The sequence below is a fragment of the Bidens hawaiensis genome, unplaced genomic scaffold, assembly GCF_021521415.1.
Source record: "Bidens hawaiensis isolate Kalapana, Puna unplaced genomic scaffold, B.hawaiensis_p1.1 tig00001961_1, whole genome shotgun sequence".
In the NCBI taxonomy this organism is placed as follows: Eukaryota; Viridiplantae; Streptophyta; class Magnoliopsida; order Asterales; family Asteraceae; genus Bidens; species Bidens hawaiensis.
The window spans coordinates 484,673-499,402 of record NW_027491109.1 but is presented as its reverse complement, the minus strand read 5'-3'; the positions used below and the strand labels follow the sequence as shown (position 1 = coordinate 499,402).

The window sequence follows — 14,730 nt, the reverse complement described above, 5'->3', positions numbered from 1 at the left end:
GCATGCGTCACTTGTATCTTACGCATTAAAAACTGTATCTTGCTAAAATAAAACAAACATATCAAAACTCCAAGTTTCACCGCTCAAAACAATCTTTGCAACCATCTTATAACAAGTAAACCCAAGAACATGGGGTATAACAGAACTACACACATATATATGCACTTTTACCTGTCCTCAACAAAATAAAAAACTTTCAAAACATTTTCAAGGGCCAAACTCATCTTCATACTATATGAATTAGAAATCTTGACTTTGAAGCAATCTGCAGAGCTAGCCCGATTTATTGGTGAGGTTTTAAAATTCACTGAACAAGATTTGTGATTTTCTGATAAAAGATGGAGAAATCACAACCACTCGTACCGCTGTAGCTATGTAAGATATAAACGCATCGAAGACGAACCAATCTACGGTTTTTAAAGAACATCGTATCTATTAGTAAATGAGAACCTGCAAGTAAAACAAAATGTCAGATAAATTTAAAACTTAAAATCAGCCAAACATATATATTTTCTATTTACCATGAAGCACAAAACTAAAAGAAGAATCTAACCAGATCAGCTGCTTCTCAAACTACAAAAACTGCAAGAAGTGCATGTATCAAAGCCCAATATAGAATAAGACTTAGTCGAAGAGCAGGCTGTCGCATCAATGTCCTATCACATGAAACCCTGAAAGATAACATGTTTCAAATATCACACACATATGCGTGGACGAGTGTCTATGTATATAACTTTTAGAGGGAGAGAAGATACCATAAGCCATCAACAAAATCTGTAACAGGCCTTGTGAATCTTGGGACAAGTTTTGATGTAGTAAGAGACTTGAAACCATGAGCTGGATGAACAGAATAAATGACTGTTATACCCTCAAACCAAAAAGAGAGAACACAATTATATTTTAAGCAAAATACGACTAATACCTTTATCATCATCGTCATCGTCTAGCTTATCTCTATCATCTGAATCCACGTCATCTATAGAAATGGCAAGTTGATCGTTATTTACTTTACGCAAGCTTCGAACTTGAGGTGCCACAGAGGTCCCTTGTGATGGCCATTTATTTAACTGCACAGAATTATGAAAAATAAAAATTGCTTTTATTCATGAACCTGGAAGACTTTGTAACTTAGTTAAAAAATCACTTACCAGAGGTTCAACTTCAACAATTTCAGAGGTCACAGATGTTTGTTGTGTAGAAGAACCTTCATTTTCATGAAAACTTAATCAAGTTTCCTTTTCCCTTAACGAACGCGTCAACTCCTCAACTTTGCTTCTCTCTGCGTGCAATTGAACATCTTTGATTTGTGCCACCTGGCGTGTATCTTTTAATTCTGAGATTATATTTGTGATTTGCTTCTTGAGTATTTCTTTATATTCTTGAACTTGGTCGTTTTTGTTGTCATCAAGATTCACATCACGTGTTTCTACTCCAGAAGCCATTGAATCTAACCAAGTCAAAATGTCTTGGAACTCGGTCAAACCTCGTTCATCAGTTTTAAGTGTTTGCAAGGATTCGCTGGTGATACGTGTAATTTCATCCCTCAAGAACGAGATTTCTGAGTCACGTTCTTGAAGCTGAGATTGAAGCTTATCAACTTCAGAAACTAGGGTTTCTGATAAATGAAGTTCATCAAATTTGCTCACGGTTACTGAAAGCTTCTTCAAAGCTTTTCCACGTGCTGACTCAGCACTTTCCAAATCAAGATTCTTTTGCTTAACAACTTGTTCCAATTCAGTGATCTTGTTTGTCAAGTCTTCCATTTGAGCCTCCTCTTCATCAAGAGCCTGCAACAATGCTTCATTTTCTGCAATCAACAAATAAAATTTTGTTAAATAATAATCATAAATTATATAACTAAAACAATGCAGAATCAAGATCAAGACCTTGTTCCTTTGCTGTCATTGCTTCTGTAAGTGACTTGACTTTTTCTTGTAAGTCAACCAATACAGATTCTTGACCTTCGAGCTCTTTGACCCTTTGTTCCAACACGTTACACTGATCCTTCAAATCATCTACATGAGCTTTTGCAGATTCAAGTTCTTGCAAGTGGCTCATAGCAGTCGCTTCGGCTCACTTAATCTGGCTCACAAGTTCCACGGAGATTCTATCTTTCTGAACATCTTTTTCTGTAAGTTCTTTTTGTAAATTGGAAATGGTAGCCTTCATTTCCTTCAATTCAACTTCCACATTTTCAGTCTGAGAACTGTGAATATCCTTCACAGCCGACAATAATCTGTTTACAATACTCGTGACATCTTCTTCAGAGACGGAAACAGTTTCCCCACCTATAATATCTTCAACAAACGAATCATCTGCAACCATTTGACCTTTGCTTTTCTCAATTTCCAAAACTGAATTCTTGCAAGCTTCATACAAAATTGAAATGTATTTACGTAGCATCAAAATTTCAGTTTCTTTTTGTTTCCCTGTGGATTCTAACCAAGCAATCTCTTCGTTTGCAGATTCCAGGGAGCGTTTATGAGAAGTGATTTCTTTAAAAAGAGTTGGTACTTTCTCACATAAAAGGATAGCTTCTTCACGTAAAGATTTTGAATGGTTCTGCAGCTTTTCTTCAAGAGAATTGATATTAGTTAGTAAATCTTGCATGTGGGACCCAACAAACCTCCATAAATCAATGATGGTGCTGTCACTGTGTAGCTCTTCTGTCTTGCTGTCTAAGAACGATTTGAACTGCACATTGACATGAAAAGCGCATCTAATTAGAAGTATAAAGGAGAAACCGTATAGCATGAGTTGCAAAATTAACTTAAAAAGAAAAGGAACAGATGCAATCTGAAGTTATAAGACTAAGAAGTGCAACTGATTGCTTACCTTGGACTCTGACCTGGAAGTTTTTAGGGTTTGACCACCAACATTAGAAGCATCACCTGATTCAAGTAATGATTTAACACCAGCTTCAAGATTATAAAGATAATCTAAGTCTTTAGGCAAGACATTGTTAAGCAGATTGGAGATTTTGCTTAATCCAGGAGTTCACTGTTCTAAACCAGATTTCAAATTTACAAGTTCAGAAAACTGGCTACTTCTTTCCTCCGAATGAAGAGCAGATAACTGTTCAAAGCGTGTTTGAGATTCACGTTTAGAAGCTTCTGCTGAATCCCTTTGCCTTGACAATTCTGAAATTTCTTCTAGAAGATCTTCATTTCTTTCTTGTACTTCATTCAGCTCAGCAAGAAGTAATTCAGCAGCTCTTTTGGATTTTCTTAAATCTTGTTCAGCAGATGTTGTTGCAGCTTGTAAATCTTGAATTACTTACTCATTTTGTTTCATTTTCTCAAATGGGTCATTAGTTCTCGAGTCAACTCCAAGTTCAATTTCAGCTAAAGCACCTAAAATCATGCTCATCGTCTTTCTTTTATCAACCAGCTCGTTTTCGGATTCATATAGACGGTTTTTCAGGAATTGAATTTCAGAATCTTTATTTTCCACCAATTCTTGTGAAACAAATAAATCCTGCATCTTTTGTTGGAACTCCAAAATTGTATTTTCCCGAGCTTTAATTTCGCCATTCAAACGCTCAACCTGAGAGGTCAATTCATTGATGGTTTGCTTCATACTGTCTCTTACTTGAACCAAAGATTTCCCTTTTCTAACTGCAACATTTAACTTCTCTTTAACTGTAGCAGTCTTCTGCTCTTCCTGAACAAGTAAATTCTTCAATTCTTGATTCTTTAACTCTAATGCTTCAACTTCACTGGTCAAAGTTTGAATTTTTTCTACAAGTCTCTCTCTTTCATCTTTCGCTTGCTCTAAATCACCTTCAACTGCCTCCAACTTTCTTTCCAACTCCTCTTTAACTGCAGCAGTGTTCTGCTCTTCTTGCAAAAGCAAATTCTTTAATTCTTGATTCTTGACCTCCAACGCTTCAATTTCATCAGTCAAAGTTTGACTTTTCTCCACAAGTCTCTCTCTTTCATCCTTCACTTGCACTAGATCACCTTCAACGGCCTCCAGCTTTCTTTCCAACTCTTCGTGCATGTTTGACTGGTCAAGGCTTCTTTCTTCATACTGAGTGATGTGTTTGTCTGCTAGCTTCTTCAGTAACCCTTCCAGACACTGAATATCACTTGTATTTGAATCAAGATCTTCTATTTCTGAAACTTGAAGCATCTCCTTAACTAAACCCCGCAACCGCCTTATTTCACCATGAATATGATGTATTTGCTCCTCATCCACACGTTTTTCATCCAATTTTGAATGCAACGTATCAACTTCAATTTTAAGTTTTTCATTCTCGGTTTTGTATAATGTAGCTTTCTCAGAAATTTCATTATAATTACGACCTTGAGCTTCCAAACTAGCAGAGAGCTGTTCTCGTTCATCAGTGACAGCCTTTAGAGTGGACTCAATGTCCACTAATCTCCTTTGACTTTCTTCAAGATCAGCAGCAATGATTCACGGGTCTGTTCCAGTTCACTAATATCTTGCTGAAGAAGGGAACAACGGTCATTTGTCTCCAAAAGAGCAACTCTTAACCACTCGATTCTATCTTCTGGCTCCAGTGATCTAAACTGTGAGGGGATATTTATCTTATCTAAAACTTCTTCCCACCTCTGCACAAGATTATTTCTCTCCATTAATGATTGTTCTAGCATCTCATTATGCTCAGCCAACCCGTAAAACTTATTTTGAAGTTCCTCATAATTTCTTCTCAATTCATCATCAAGACCTGAAGAAGGTTCTAGAACTTCCCTCCAACCATCCAAATCCCTTGAACCGGATTCAGGATACGAGCGTGTTCTTTCAATTGTACCAGGTTGATTTGATGCAGGAAAAGAGTTGAGACTGAGAAATTGATTTTGCTAACCAATCAATTTTGTCAATGATATCTCGGTCATGGAAATCTTCCGGAAGATCCAAATCTTCAAGAGTTTCTTCGATTCTCTGAAGAACAGAATCTTTAAGAAGAAAAGATTCTCTCAATGCAGTAGCTGAATTTCGAATGTAAGAAAGCTCGGATTCAAGAGCTTCCATTCTCTCACCAGCTTCAGAATATGTTCTAAGTTTTGCTTCGGTTTCTTGAAGTGTGGCGTCTTTTAACTGTAACTCATGCAAGCATTTCTCCAGCTCGCTGGAAGTGGCTGCAAGATTCTGTTTTAAACTTTCACGTTGTTGAATTAAACCTTTTCCTTTTGTAACAGCAATGTGAAGTTTTTCCCTTAAAAGCAGATACACGTTGCTCAGATTGACCAAATTCAGTTTCCTTTGATTGAGTATCAGATTGAAGATTAACAATCTGCTCCATTGCAGTAATCAAACTTTCTTTCAAAACGTGACTTTGAATTTCATGTGAAACGATTGAGGATGTTAAGTGGTCGATTTCATTCTGCAAATCGATCACTTTTGTTTCATTAAACTTCAAATTGTTGATCAGAAAATGAGTAATAGACTCGAGGGAAGACAGTGGTTCATCCGGTTTGATCTCGATGTTGTTTAGCGTAACCGAACTCTGAATATCTTCAAAGAACTTGAAAATATCATCAGGATTAATGCACCTTTTATTTAACGCCTACATATCTTTCATCCTTCTCAATAACTCCAAGTTGTATGCTCTGTTCTTGAATTCAAGTTGTGCCCGTTCACGAAGTACCATTATTTGTCTTTCTATAAAGACATCATAATTGCTGATTTCAAGATGATCCAGCTGCTCACGTGCAGTATCATCTTCACTTTGTTCTGTAGACTGGCCCGAATCTTCTACAAGTTTCTGAAGATTATCAAAAACCTTGTGTATCACATAGGACGCCAGCTCATTTGTACTTTCTAAATCCTTGTTCGTCTCAGTCATATGATCTGCCTGCTGTTGCAATTCATCCACTTGTTCCAGCAATTCTTGGATTCTTGATTCAGTGTTGAATAACTTTTCTGTAAGCTCAGAGCTCTTTGTTCAGGAAGTGATCACTTCCTGCCTCAAGTTTTCACATAAAATTACAAGTTCACCCTTTTTGACTTCAACAGTGAACACGTATTGCTTCACATATTCATCCAAGATCGCTTTTTGTAGAAAAGTTTCCTCATATTCCACCTGGAGATCATTTATTAAGGTTTTGCAGTTACTTAATTCTGCCAAAGCCTCCTCCTTTTCAACAGTCAAACGGTTGACTTCTTCTCCAACTCTGATTTTCTCTTTTGTTACCAAATCAAGATTCTCACTTAACTTAGCAATTTCTGCCTGTAACCTTTCCACTAACTGCCGTGATTCTGACAATTCCAAAGAAACTTCCTTACTACTGTGGACAAATTGCTCATTTAATTTGGCATTCTCTGCATGTGATAATTCCAGTAAATATCTGAAGTTTGTTAATTCGGTCAAAGCCTCCTCCTTTTCAACAGTCAACTGGTTCATCTCTTCTCGAAGTCTTGTTTCCTCCTTTGTTGCCAACTCAGCATTCTCATTTAATTTGGCAATTTCTGAACGTAAACTCTCTACCAATTCTTTAGATTCCAACAACTCCATAGATAACTTCTTGATCTCCTTCACAACGTCCTCTTTCTCTTCCTTTTCAACAGCCAAACAGTTGACTTCGTCTCCAAGTCTGGTTTTCTCTTTTGTTACCAAATCAAGATTCTCACATGACTTAGCAATTTCTGCATGTAAACTTTCCACCAAGTGTTGTGATTCTACATATTCCAAAGCAACTTCCTTACTACTGAGAGCAAATTGCTCATTTAAATTGGCATTCTCCGCATGAGATAATTCCAACATGGATCTGCAGTTTGTTAATTCTGTTAAAGCCTCCTCCTTTTCAACGGTCAACTGCTTGACTTCTTCCCCAAGTCTTGTTTCCTCCTTTGTTACCGACTCAAGATTCTCCTTCAGTTTAGCAATTTCTGAACGTAAGCCTTCCACCAAATCTTGAGATTCCGACAACTCCAAAGAAAATTTCTTGTCTTTCTCTTCCACTTCAACAGTCAAACGATTTACTTCTTCTACAAGTCTGCTTTTCTCCTTTGTTACCAAATCAAGATTCGCACTTGATTTAGCAATTTCTGCGTGTAACCTTTCCACCAACTGCTGTGATTCTGAGAATTCCAACGGAACTTCCTTACTACTTTGAGCAAACTGCTCATTCAAACTAGCAGTCTCCGCATGTGATGATTCCAGTAGAGATCTGCAGTTTGTTAGTTCTGTCAAAGCCGCCTCCTTTTCAATGGTCAACTGTTTGACTTCTTCTCCAAGTCTTGTTTCCTCCTTTGCTACCAACTCAAGATTCTCATTTAGTTTAGCAATTTCTGAACGTAAACTTTCCACCAGTTCTTTAGATTCCAACAACTCGAGAGAAAATTTTTTAGTCTCCTTCACAAAGCCCTCTTTTTCTTCCTTTTCAACAGCCAAATGATTGACTTCTTCAAGTTTTGTTTTCTCTTTTGACACCAAATCAAGACTTTCACTTAATTTAGCAATCTTTTCTTGTAACCCTTCCACCAAGAGCTGTGATTCTGATAACTCCAAAGAAACTTTCTTACTACTTTGGGCAAACTGCTCATTTAAATTGGCAGTCTCCGCATGTGATAATTCCAGTAAAGATCTGCAGTTTGTTAGCTCTGTAAAAGCCTCCTCCTTTTCAGTGGTCAACTGTTTGACTTCTTCTCCAAGTCGTGTTTCCTCCTTCGTTACCAACTCAAGATTATCATTAAGTTTAGAAATTTCTGAACGTAAACTTTCCACCAGTTCTTGAGATTCCAACAACTCCAGAGAAAATTTCTTAGTCTCCTTCGCAAAGCCCTCTTTCTCTTCCTTTTCAACGGTCAAGTGATTGACTTCTTCTTCTTCTAGTCTTGTTTTCTCTTTTGTCACCAAATCAAGACTTTCACTTAATTTAGCAATTTTTTCTTGTAACCCTTCCACCAAATGCTGGGATTCTGATAACTCCATAGAAACTTTCATACTACTGTGGGCAAATTGCTCATTTAAATTGACAGTCTCTGCTTGTGATAATTCCAGTAAAGATTGGCAGTTTGTTAATTCTGCCAAAGCCTGCTCCTTTTCAACGATCAACCGGTTCACTTCTTCTCTGAGTCTTGTTTCCTCCTTTGTTACCAACTCAAGATTCTCATTTAATTTAGCGATTTCTGAACGTAAACTTTCAACCAAATCTTGAGATTCAATCGACTCCATGGAAAACTTCTTATTCTCATTCACAAAGTGCTCATATTCAGAAACATATTTTTCTTTTTCTTCTTCCAGTTTAGCAAGACTTTCTTTAAAGTTGACATTTTCAGCTTGTGATAATTCAAGTAAAGATTTGCACTCCATTAATTCTTTCTTAAACTTCTCATTCTCCATATTCAAATCTTCTTTCTCCTTCTCCAGTGAATGTTTTTCCTCAGTCAACAAAAAAACATTCACACTCAGGTTTTCTTGCTTCAGCTGCAATTCTGATAACAAATTCCTGCTGTCAACCAATTCAGATGACACATTTGACAACTCATCTTCAGACCTTTTAAGTTCAATCTGAAGCTTCTCCATTTCACCTCTAACACGGTCCAGTTCAGATTGACATGCAGCAAGCTCTTCAGAGAAAACTTTGTTTTTCCCTTCAACATCACGAAGGGAAGTAGCAAGAGATGATTTCTCAGACTCAATTTTCTTCCGTGCATCCCACTCTTCACGAAATTGCAAATAAGTCAACTCTTTTTCAAAATTATTGATATATAACTGCTCTTTAAGTCTTTCAGGTAACTCAGCAGGGTCAGGCTTCATACCACCATCATTAACTGCCTCTCTTGCCGCTAACACAAACTTAAGTTCATCTTCACTTAGAAGTTTTAACGCCTTTGCAAGCTGAGTGAGGCTAGCTGGAATGAACTCAGAATCACCTGATCTATGAGGCAACTTTACACCTCCGTCATCATGAAATCCTGCCACGTCATCTTCATCATCATCATCATCATCATCGTACTCAGTATATCCCACCAATAGCAATGCTATGGTAGGGTCTGAGGAGGGTAAGATGTAGACAGCCTTACCTCTATCCCATAGGGATAGAGAGGCTGCTTCCGGTGAGACCCCCGGCTCGATAGTAGTTTTGCATCAAGCCTTGGACATAAGGCACATAGCACTCAATCATCAGGGACACCGGCTGATTGGTGCATGTGCCCTTGTCTTTCGGCTATCAACGCCACCACATGATGCCTGATTAACCTTCCGCCACTTTTAACGTTATTTTCACGAGATTAGTAAAATAACGTCAAAATTAGTGCACTTTTACTTTTGCCCACCCGAGGGTTCACACATATATACATTATATGCCACGTCATCTTCCTTTGGCTGAATTGTATATCCAGGACCAGAAGATTGAGGCCCATGTTCACTAGTTTGTTCAGCAGCACTGTTTGCATGTTCCATCTTCGTGTCTTCTTCAAGTTCCCCTGATTTAACTTGATCTCTATCATCCTTTTCAACATGTATAGAACTGACTGTATTATCTGGTACTGAAGGTGAATGATCAAGTTCCTGCGTAGCTCCTACCAAACAACAATAAGGCTCAATTACAAACCATAGAAACGAATAGCTTTAAAATTTTGGGGACCCATTTTCATTTAAATAGTTAAAGCATGTATATTTGTAAGAAATGGTAATTGAGAACAAGAGAATACAGGCACAACCTACATCTGGTACCTGATCTTCCCCACATGCAGCTTCCACGTCACCTGATTTACCAGCAAAATTATCAACAGGTTCCGTAGACACATGATCACTTTCAGGTTTTCCTTCAATGTCAATTGATTTTAAAGATAAATCAGTTGGCATTGCATCATTAAGATTAGAACTTTGAAGGTTTTCATCTGAAACTGAAGTATTAATTGACACATCAGTCTCAGAAATTTCTGATGGTAAATCTGATGTGGATGAGAGATCAGGAGTCGCCATGTCAGCATTAGATGAATCAACAGACTCTGTAGCTGAATCTTGAGCAGGCACTGGAGATTGTTTCTTTCCCTTTATTGGTTTAGCAACTGAAGATGATTCATCAGTAATCACATCAGGATCAGGTTTATTGGCCTTACCCGAGGATTTACTGCCTTTACCATCCTTCTTCTGCCGATATTGTTGAAGCTGATAAAAAAACAAACAATGTCAATTTCACCGTATCTACAGTGTACTGCAGAAATCAGTGCAAGAAATCTTTCTGAATAAAACTTATATCTCTTTCATGCTATGTCATTATAGCAAAACCAATTAACACAATTCAATATACTGTATGAGTTTGCGCTTTACGTTCTGGTACCATAAGTAAGAATGTAAGATGCCCTTCAATTTATTTTGCTTGTTATAATATAGCATAAGCTATCAAATAAAGGTTGCCAAAAAGACCAGGCTATTCTTTATGATTCGTCAACTTGGCAGTTCGCTTATTGTGAATAACTAGATAGGAACAAACTCTCAACTCTCTATTCTCCAACTGATGATTCAATCAAATAATAGCCAACAGAATGATGTGATATTAGACACAAATTAAATGTGTTTGTGGTATAGAGCTGGTTTTCAAAGTCAATTAGGCAGCAACACTAGGATCGACAACTATTCCAATGAAATAAAATAATAATTTCGTTGTCTAAAAATTGAAATACAGCAATGCACAACGAATCGATTTGTATATTTTGATTTCAGTGTGATTACATTAATCACAGGCAAAGAAAGCTTTCAAGAATAATAATCATACTAATTCAGTTAATTCCAATTTCCAACAAGGCATATCTCTAAGGGCATATCTCTAGTTTGCATGACGAAAACAAAGCGAATCTACCAGTTACATTTTTAAGCCAATATGAGACACAAAACTTATATAACTGACATCTCAATAAATTGTTAGTGGAATTAGTGAATGAAGGGAAGTAGCCAGTAGGTTTGTCTTTCTGATAATTAAACCTTGCTAACAAGGTTTTCATATCTTAATGCTTCTAGGGTATTACCATAATATGCAAACACAAATGTGACAGAATACTATTTGGAGAATACAAATAAGGGATTGACGATACGTAGGTTTTTCAATATATATATATAACTATTGCTAGTTGCAGAATTAGAATCAAATCATAAAATGGTAAAATCTTTGGTTTCTTACAGCTACATCTAACTAACAAATAAAAATTATTACTTTTAACCTAAACTAATCAAAACCTCATAAGATTAATTAAGCTTTATGTAATTAGGTTTTAGGGTTCTATAATCTCCCCTTTTGAACAATGTCAAAAATTGATAAAAACCCAAATCATAAACTAACAACACAATCATTTTCCATTCAATTAGCAACGCATAATCAGCAAAAAAAAAAAAAAAGGTAACCTTTTTACGGCCCGCAGCGAGCAGATCGGTTCGGTTTTTATTCTTATCCATGGAAGGGAATGAATATGGATTAAAGGCGGATCATGATATGAATATCAACCCACAATAGATCATCAAACACCTGCAGCAATTGGAAGGATTAATAGATCGTAATAATAACAATAATAAGAGGAATAGATGGATCTAACCTGCAACGAGCTGGATGAGGGATTTGGATGGATCTTGTGGGTTGAATTGAAAGAAAGAAATTGAGAAAAAAAAAGCGTTTTTAGGTCTGTTAGATCTGAAATGCAACAAGAGATGTTTTGATACGTTTGATTTGGGGTAAATAATAATAATAATAATAATATGCAGGTGAGGTGAGGTGAGGTGAGGTGAGGTGAGGTGAGGTGGGTGTTTAGGGTATCTTTCAAGATTACGATTCGGTTGGAAGTTAGTTTCATGTCAAACCTATGTTCATAAAATTATTAATTACAGTTAATAATAATAATAATAATATAATGGTAAATAAGTTAATCAACCTTAAGTTTGAGCTCGGGCTTAAAAGTATGCCTTTTTAATAATTGAGCCTGAGCTTTGCTTATTGAGTTAGAACCGGCTCGAGAGCCTAAATGAACATGTCATTTATATAATATTTTATAATATATATTTAATAATTATAATTAATATATATATTGTTTTGAAAATATATAAAAATAATATATTTTTTATACATAAAATTATAATAGAAAAAGTATATAAAATAATTATAATCATATAAAAACTAATGTATAATAGTAAACGAGCTGAGTTCGAACTTTATAATCTACTCACGAGCCAAGCTCGAGCTGAGCTCGAGCTTTGTGTAAGTTAAACAAGTCGAGCTCGGGCTTAGCTCGGCTCGTTTGCACCCATAAAGGGAAGCGACAAACTCTATCGAAGAGAAAGTGAAGGTTTATGTCGGATATTGCATGGTTTCAACTTTCAAGTTTGGATCCTATCATATCTTCGGTTTTATCGCAGTGGATCTTCGGGTGACGGTATTTCCTAAAACAGAAATGGTGGGCTTGGATTATCAGATTTGGTTGCGTTCGCCGGTGTATATGGACATATTTTATCATGGTTATAGTCGAACTTCTATTCCTTGATCATTCTAAAAACAATAATAATTATAATTTTAAGAATAAAAAATAATAATAACTAAACTATAGTAGAATTGAAGTGGATTCTAAGTTTTTCACGACATAACTTTAAATCTGAAATATCTAATACTGGTGTGGTATTATGAGATGCCCTAAAATAACAATTTGTTATATAATATATACAAATATAATAAATAGTAGGAAAATTAGATATTAATAATCTCAGCTATCAACTATTGGTCAATAATAATCTCAACTAATAATTTGACCGGTGACAATCTCAACTATTAGTTTTGTTACCAATAACAATCTCATTTAGAGGTGACAATTTGTGTGGGTTGGGATGGATTGGGAGAATTGGTCAGGATGAATTTGGGTCAGGATGGGTATAGGTTCAGATGGATATTTTAAACAAATGTTAGGATGGATAAACGTCAAAATGGGTTAAGTTAATCCGTCATGACCCATGTAAAAGTTAAAATACAAAGGGTTTCAAAAACCCTTCAAAATATTAAAAAAAAATAATAACTCAAAATATAAATAAAAAACTAAAAAATGTAAAACAACTAAAATGTTTTTCCCGTCATCCTGGCTCATTAAAAAAAACCGAGAAATTTCGGTTTTGCTCTTAGGTTTCGGTCTTTTCACTCACTTTGTTTTGTTTTGGTCGGTTTTTTTTTCCATTTCAGTTTAGGTTCGGTTAATATTTTTTATTTCGGTCGATTTTTTCGGTTTCAGTGTTGTTTCGTTTTAGTTAGTTTTTTCGGTTCATTTCGTTTGTTTTTGTTTTGTTTTAATTCATTTTGTTTTGTTTTGGTCGGCTACGTTTAGCTTTTTTGTTTTGTTTTGGTAAGTTTTTCGATTGCACTTCACTTTTTTTTTGTTTCGTTTTGGTCAGTTTTTCGGTTTCATATCTCAGTTTTTTTGTATCGTTTTGGTCGTTTTTCAGTTTCATTTTGGTTCAGTTTTGTTTCGTTTTGGTCGTTTTTGTATTTCGTATCGTTTTTTTGTTTCATTTTGGTCGTTTTGCTATTTCGATTCAGTTTCGTTTCGGTTTTTTTGTTTCGTTTTGGTCGATTCGGTGTTTTTATTTAGTCTTGGTCAGCTTTTCCGTTGCATTTCGCTTTTTTTCTTTCGTTTTGGTCGAATTTTCGGTTTCATATCGTTTTTTTTTGTTTCGTTTTGGTCGTTTTCCTATTTCGGTTCAGTTTCATTTTTTTTGTTTCGTTTTTGTCGGTTTGGGATTTTTGTTTCGTTTTGGTCGTTTTTTTTGTTGCAGATGAGTTTTGTTTCACACGTGATAGTTTGGATATTTTGAATTAGATAAATTTTAGATAACTTGGATATTTTGTTTTAACCTGTAAATGAAACTTACTTGTATATTTTCAGCCTATCCTGACCTCCTTGTCGAATTTTTTTGATCCATTCTGACCCATTTAACTTTTAAAGTTTATTCATCTTGACCCAAAACAACCCATTTGGGTTGGGTTCGTCACCCTTAATCCCAGTTAGATAAAACAATTAACTCCATTACATTTTGATGATGTGGCATATGACGTGGTGATTACTTGGCGGGTGAGTTGGACTTTTTCATTTTATTTTAAATTTTAGTTATACAGATCAAATTATGATATCCTTTCAAAGGAAATTAACCTATTTCGTGTCTACTGTCGGCTCTTCTAATCGTTTTGTATCTTTCAATCATCTCAAAGATAAGGTAAGTTTTCCCCCTTTTAGTAACGATTTCAAGTTATTCCATTATTTATGTTTTGATTGCGTCTGCATTTTTTTCCATTCGAGCAAGAGGTTGTTCATTCGATTCGCGTTGTTTGTTTAGGATCAACGGATAAGTCACAAAGTGATGAGAGTGATTCGATGTCTGGTTCATACCAACACATGGATGAAGGTTATGTGGAAGATTTTGAGGATTGTGGCTGTGATGAAAGAATTGGTCCCGAATCAGATATCATTGATGATGAGTGGTTAGAATCCGTTGCTGAAATAGAAAAGGTTAATTAAGAAAAGACAGCTGGTAATATTGTTATAACCGTGCACATGGCCAATTATCTCGTCCTATTATACGCGGACACGGGTCCAGTTTGTTACAAAGAGTATATTCTAGAAGAGGACAGTTGTACCAATAATATTCCCCCCAACCACCGGCTATAAATACCCTCTTCATCACCATAAGGTAAGGATTCACACTTCACAGATTACATCAATTACTTTTAAGTACTTTCTCTCTTTAACAACGGTACTTGTTCTCACGCCGGAGGGTGGTTACGGGAAGAACCC

The 14,730-nt window shown here is 35.9% G+C and overlaps 1 protein-coding gene across 1 annotated transcript; it reads right to left on the bottom strand.

Moving 5' to 3' along the window:
- Window positions 1-755: 755 nt before the first annotated feature.
- LOC143604345 (uncharacterized) lies at window positions 756-11,642 on the bottom strand. Its single transcript, XM_077080858.1, has 17 exons — window positions 11,503-11,642; window positions 11,315-11,435; window positions 9,634-10,084; window positions 9,269-9,492; window positions 5,916-8,926; window positions 5,615-5,864; window positions 5,198-5,491; window positions 4,832-5,115; window positions 4,469-4,734; window positions 3,281-4,397; window positions 3,012-3,226; window positions 2,836-2,891; window positions 2,208-2,694; window positions 1,887-2,072; window positions 1,149-1,807; window positions 923-1,067; window positions 756-837 (listed from the first exon to the last, which is right to left on the bottom strand). The coding sequence occupies exons 2-15, from the start codon at window positions 11,363-11,365 to the stop codon at window positions 1,227-1,229; spliced, it is 7,473 nt and encodes a 2,490-aa protein (XP_076936973.1). The 5' UTR covers window positions 11,366-11,435; window positions 11,503-11,642; the 3' UTR covers window positions 756-837; window positions 923-1,067; window positions 1,149-1,226.
- Between the last annotated feature and the right edge of the window lie 3,088 nt (window positions 11,643-14,730).

Bases quoted from the DNA above. Each gene is read 5' to 3' on its own strand.
- LOC143604345 (XM_077080858.1), bottom strand. From the start codon at position 11,365: ATGGATAAGAATAAAAACCGAACCGATCTGCTCGCTGCGGGCCGTAAA. The intron at 9,493-9,633 runs GTTGTGCCTGTA...GTTGTTTGGTAG, and splicing joins AGATCAGGTACCAGATGTAG to GAGCTACGCAGGAACTTGAT. The intron at 4,735-4,831 runs GTTAGCAAAATC...ATCCGGTTCAAG, and splicing joins ATCATTGACAAAATTGATTG to GGATTTGGATGGTTGGAGGG.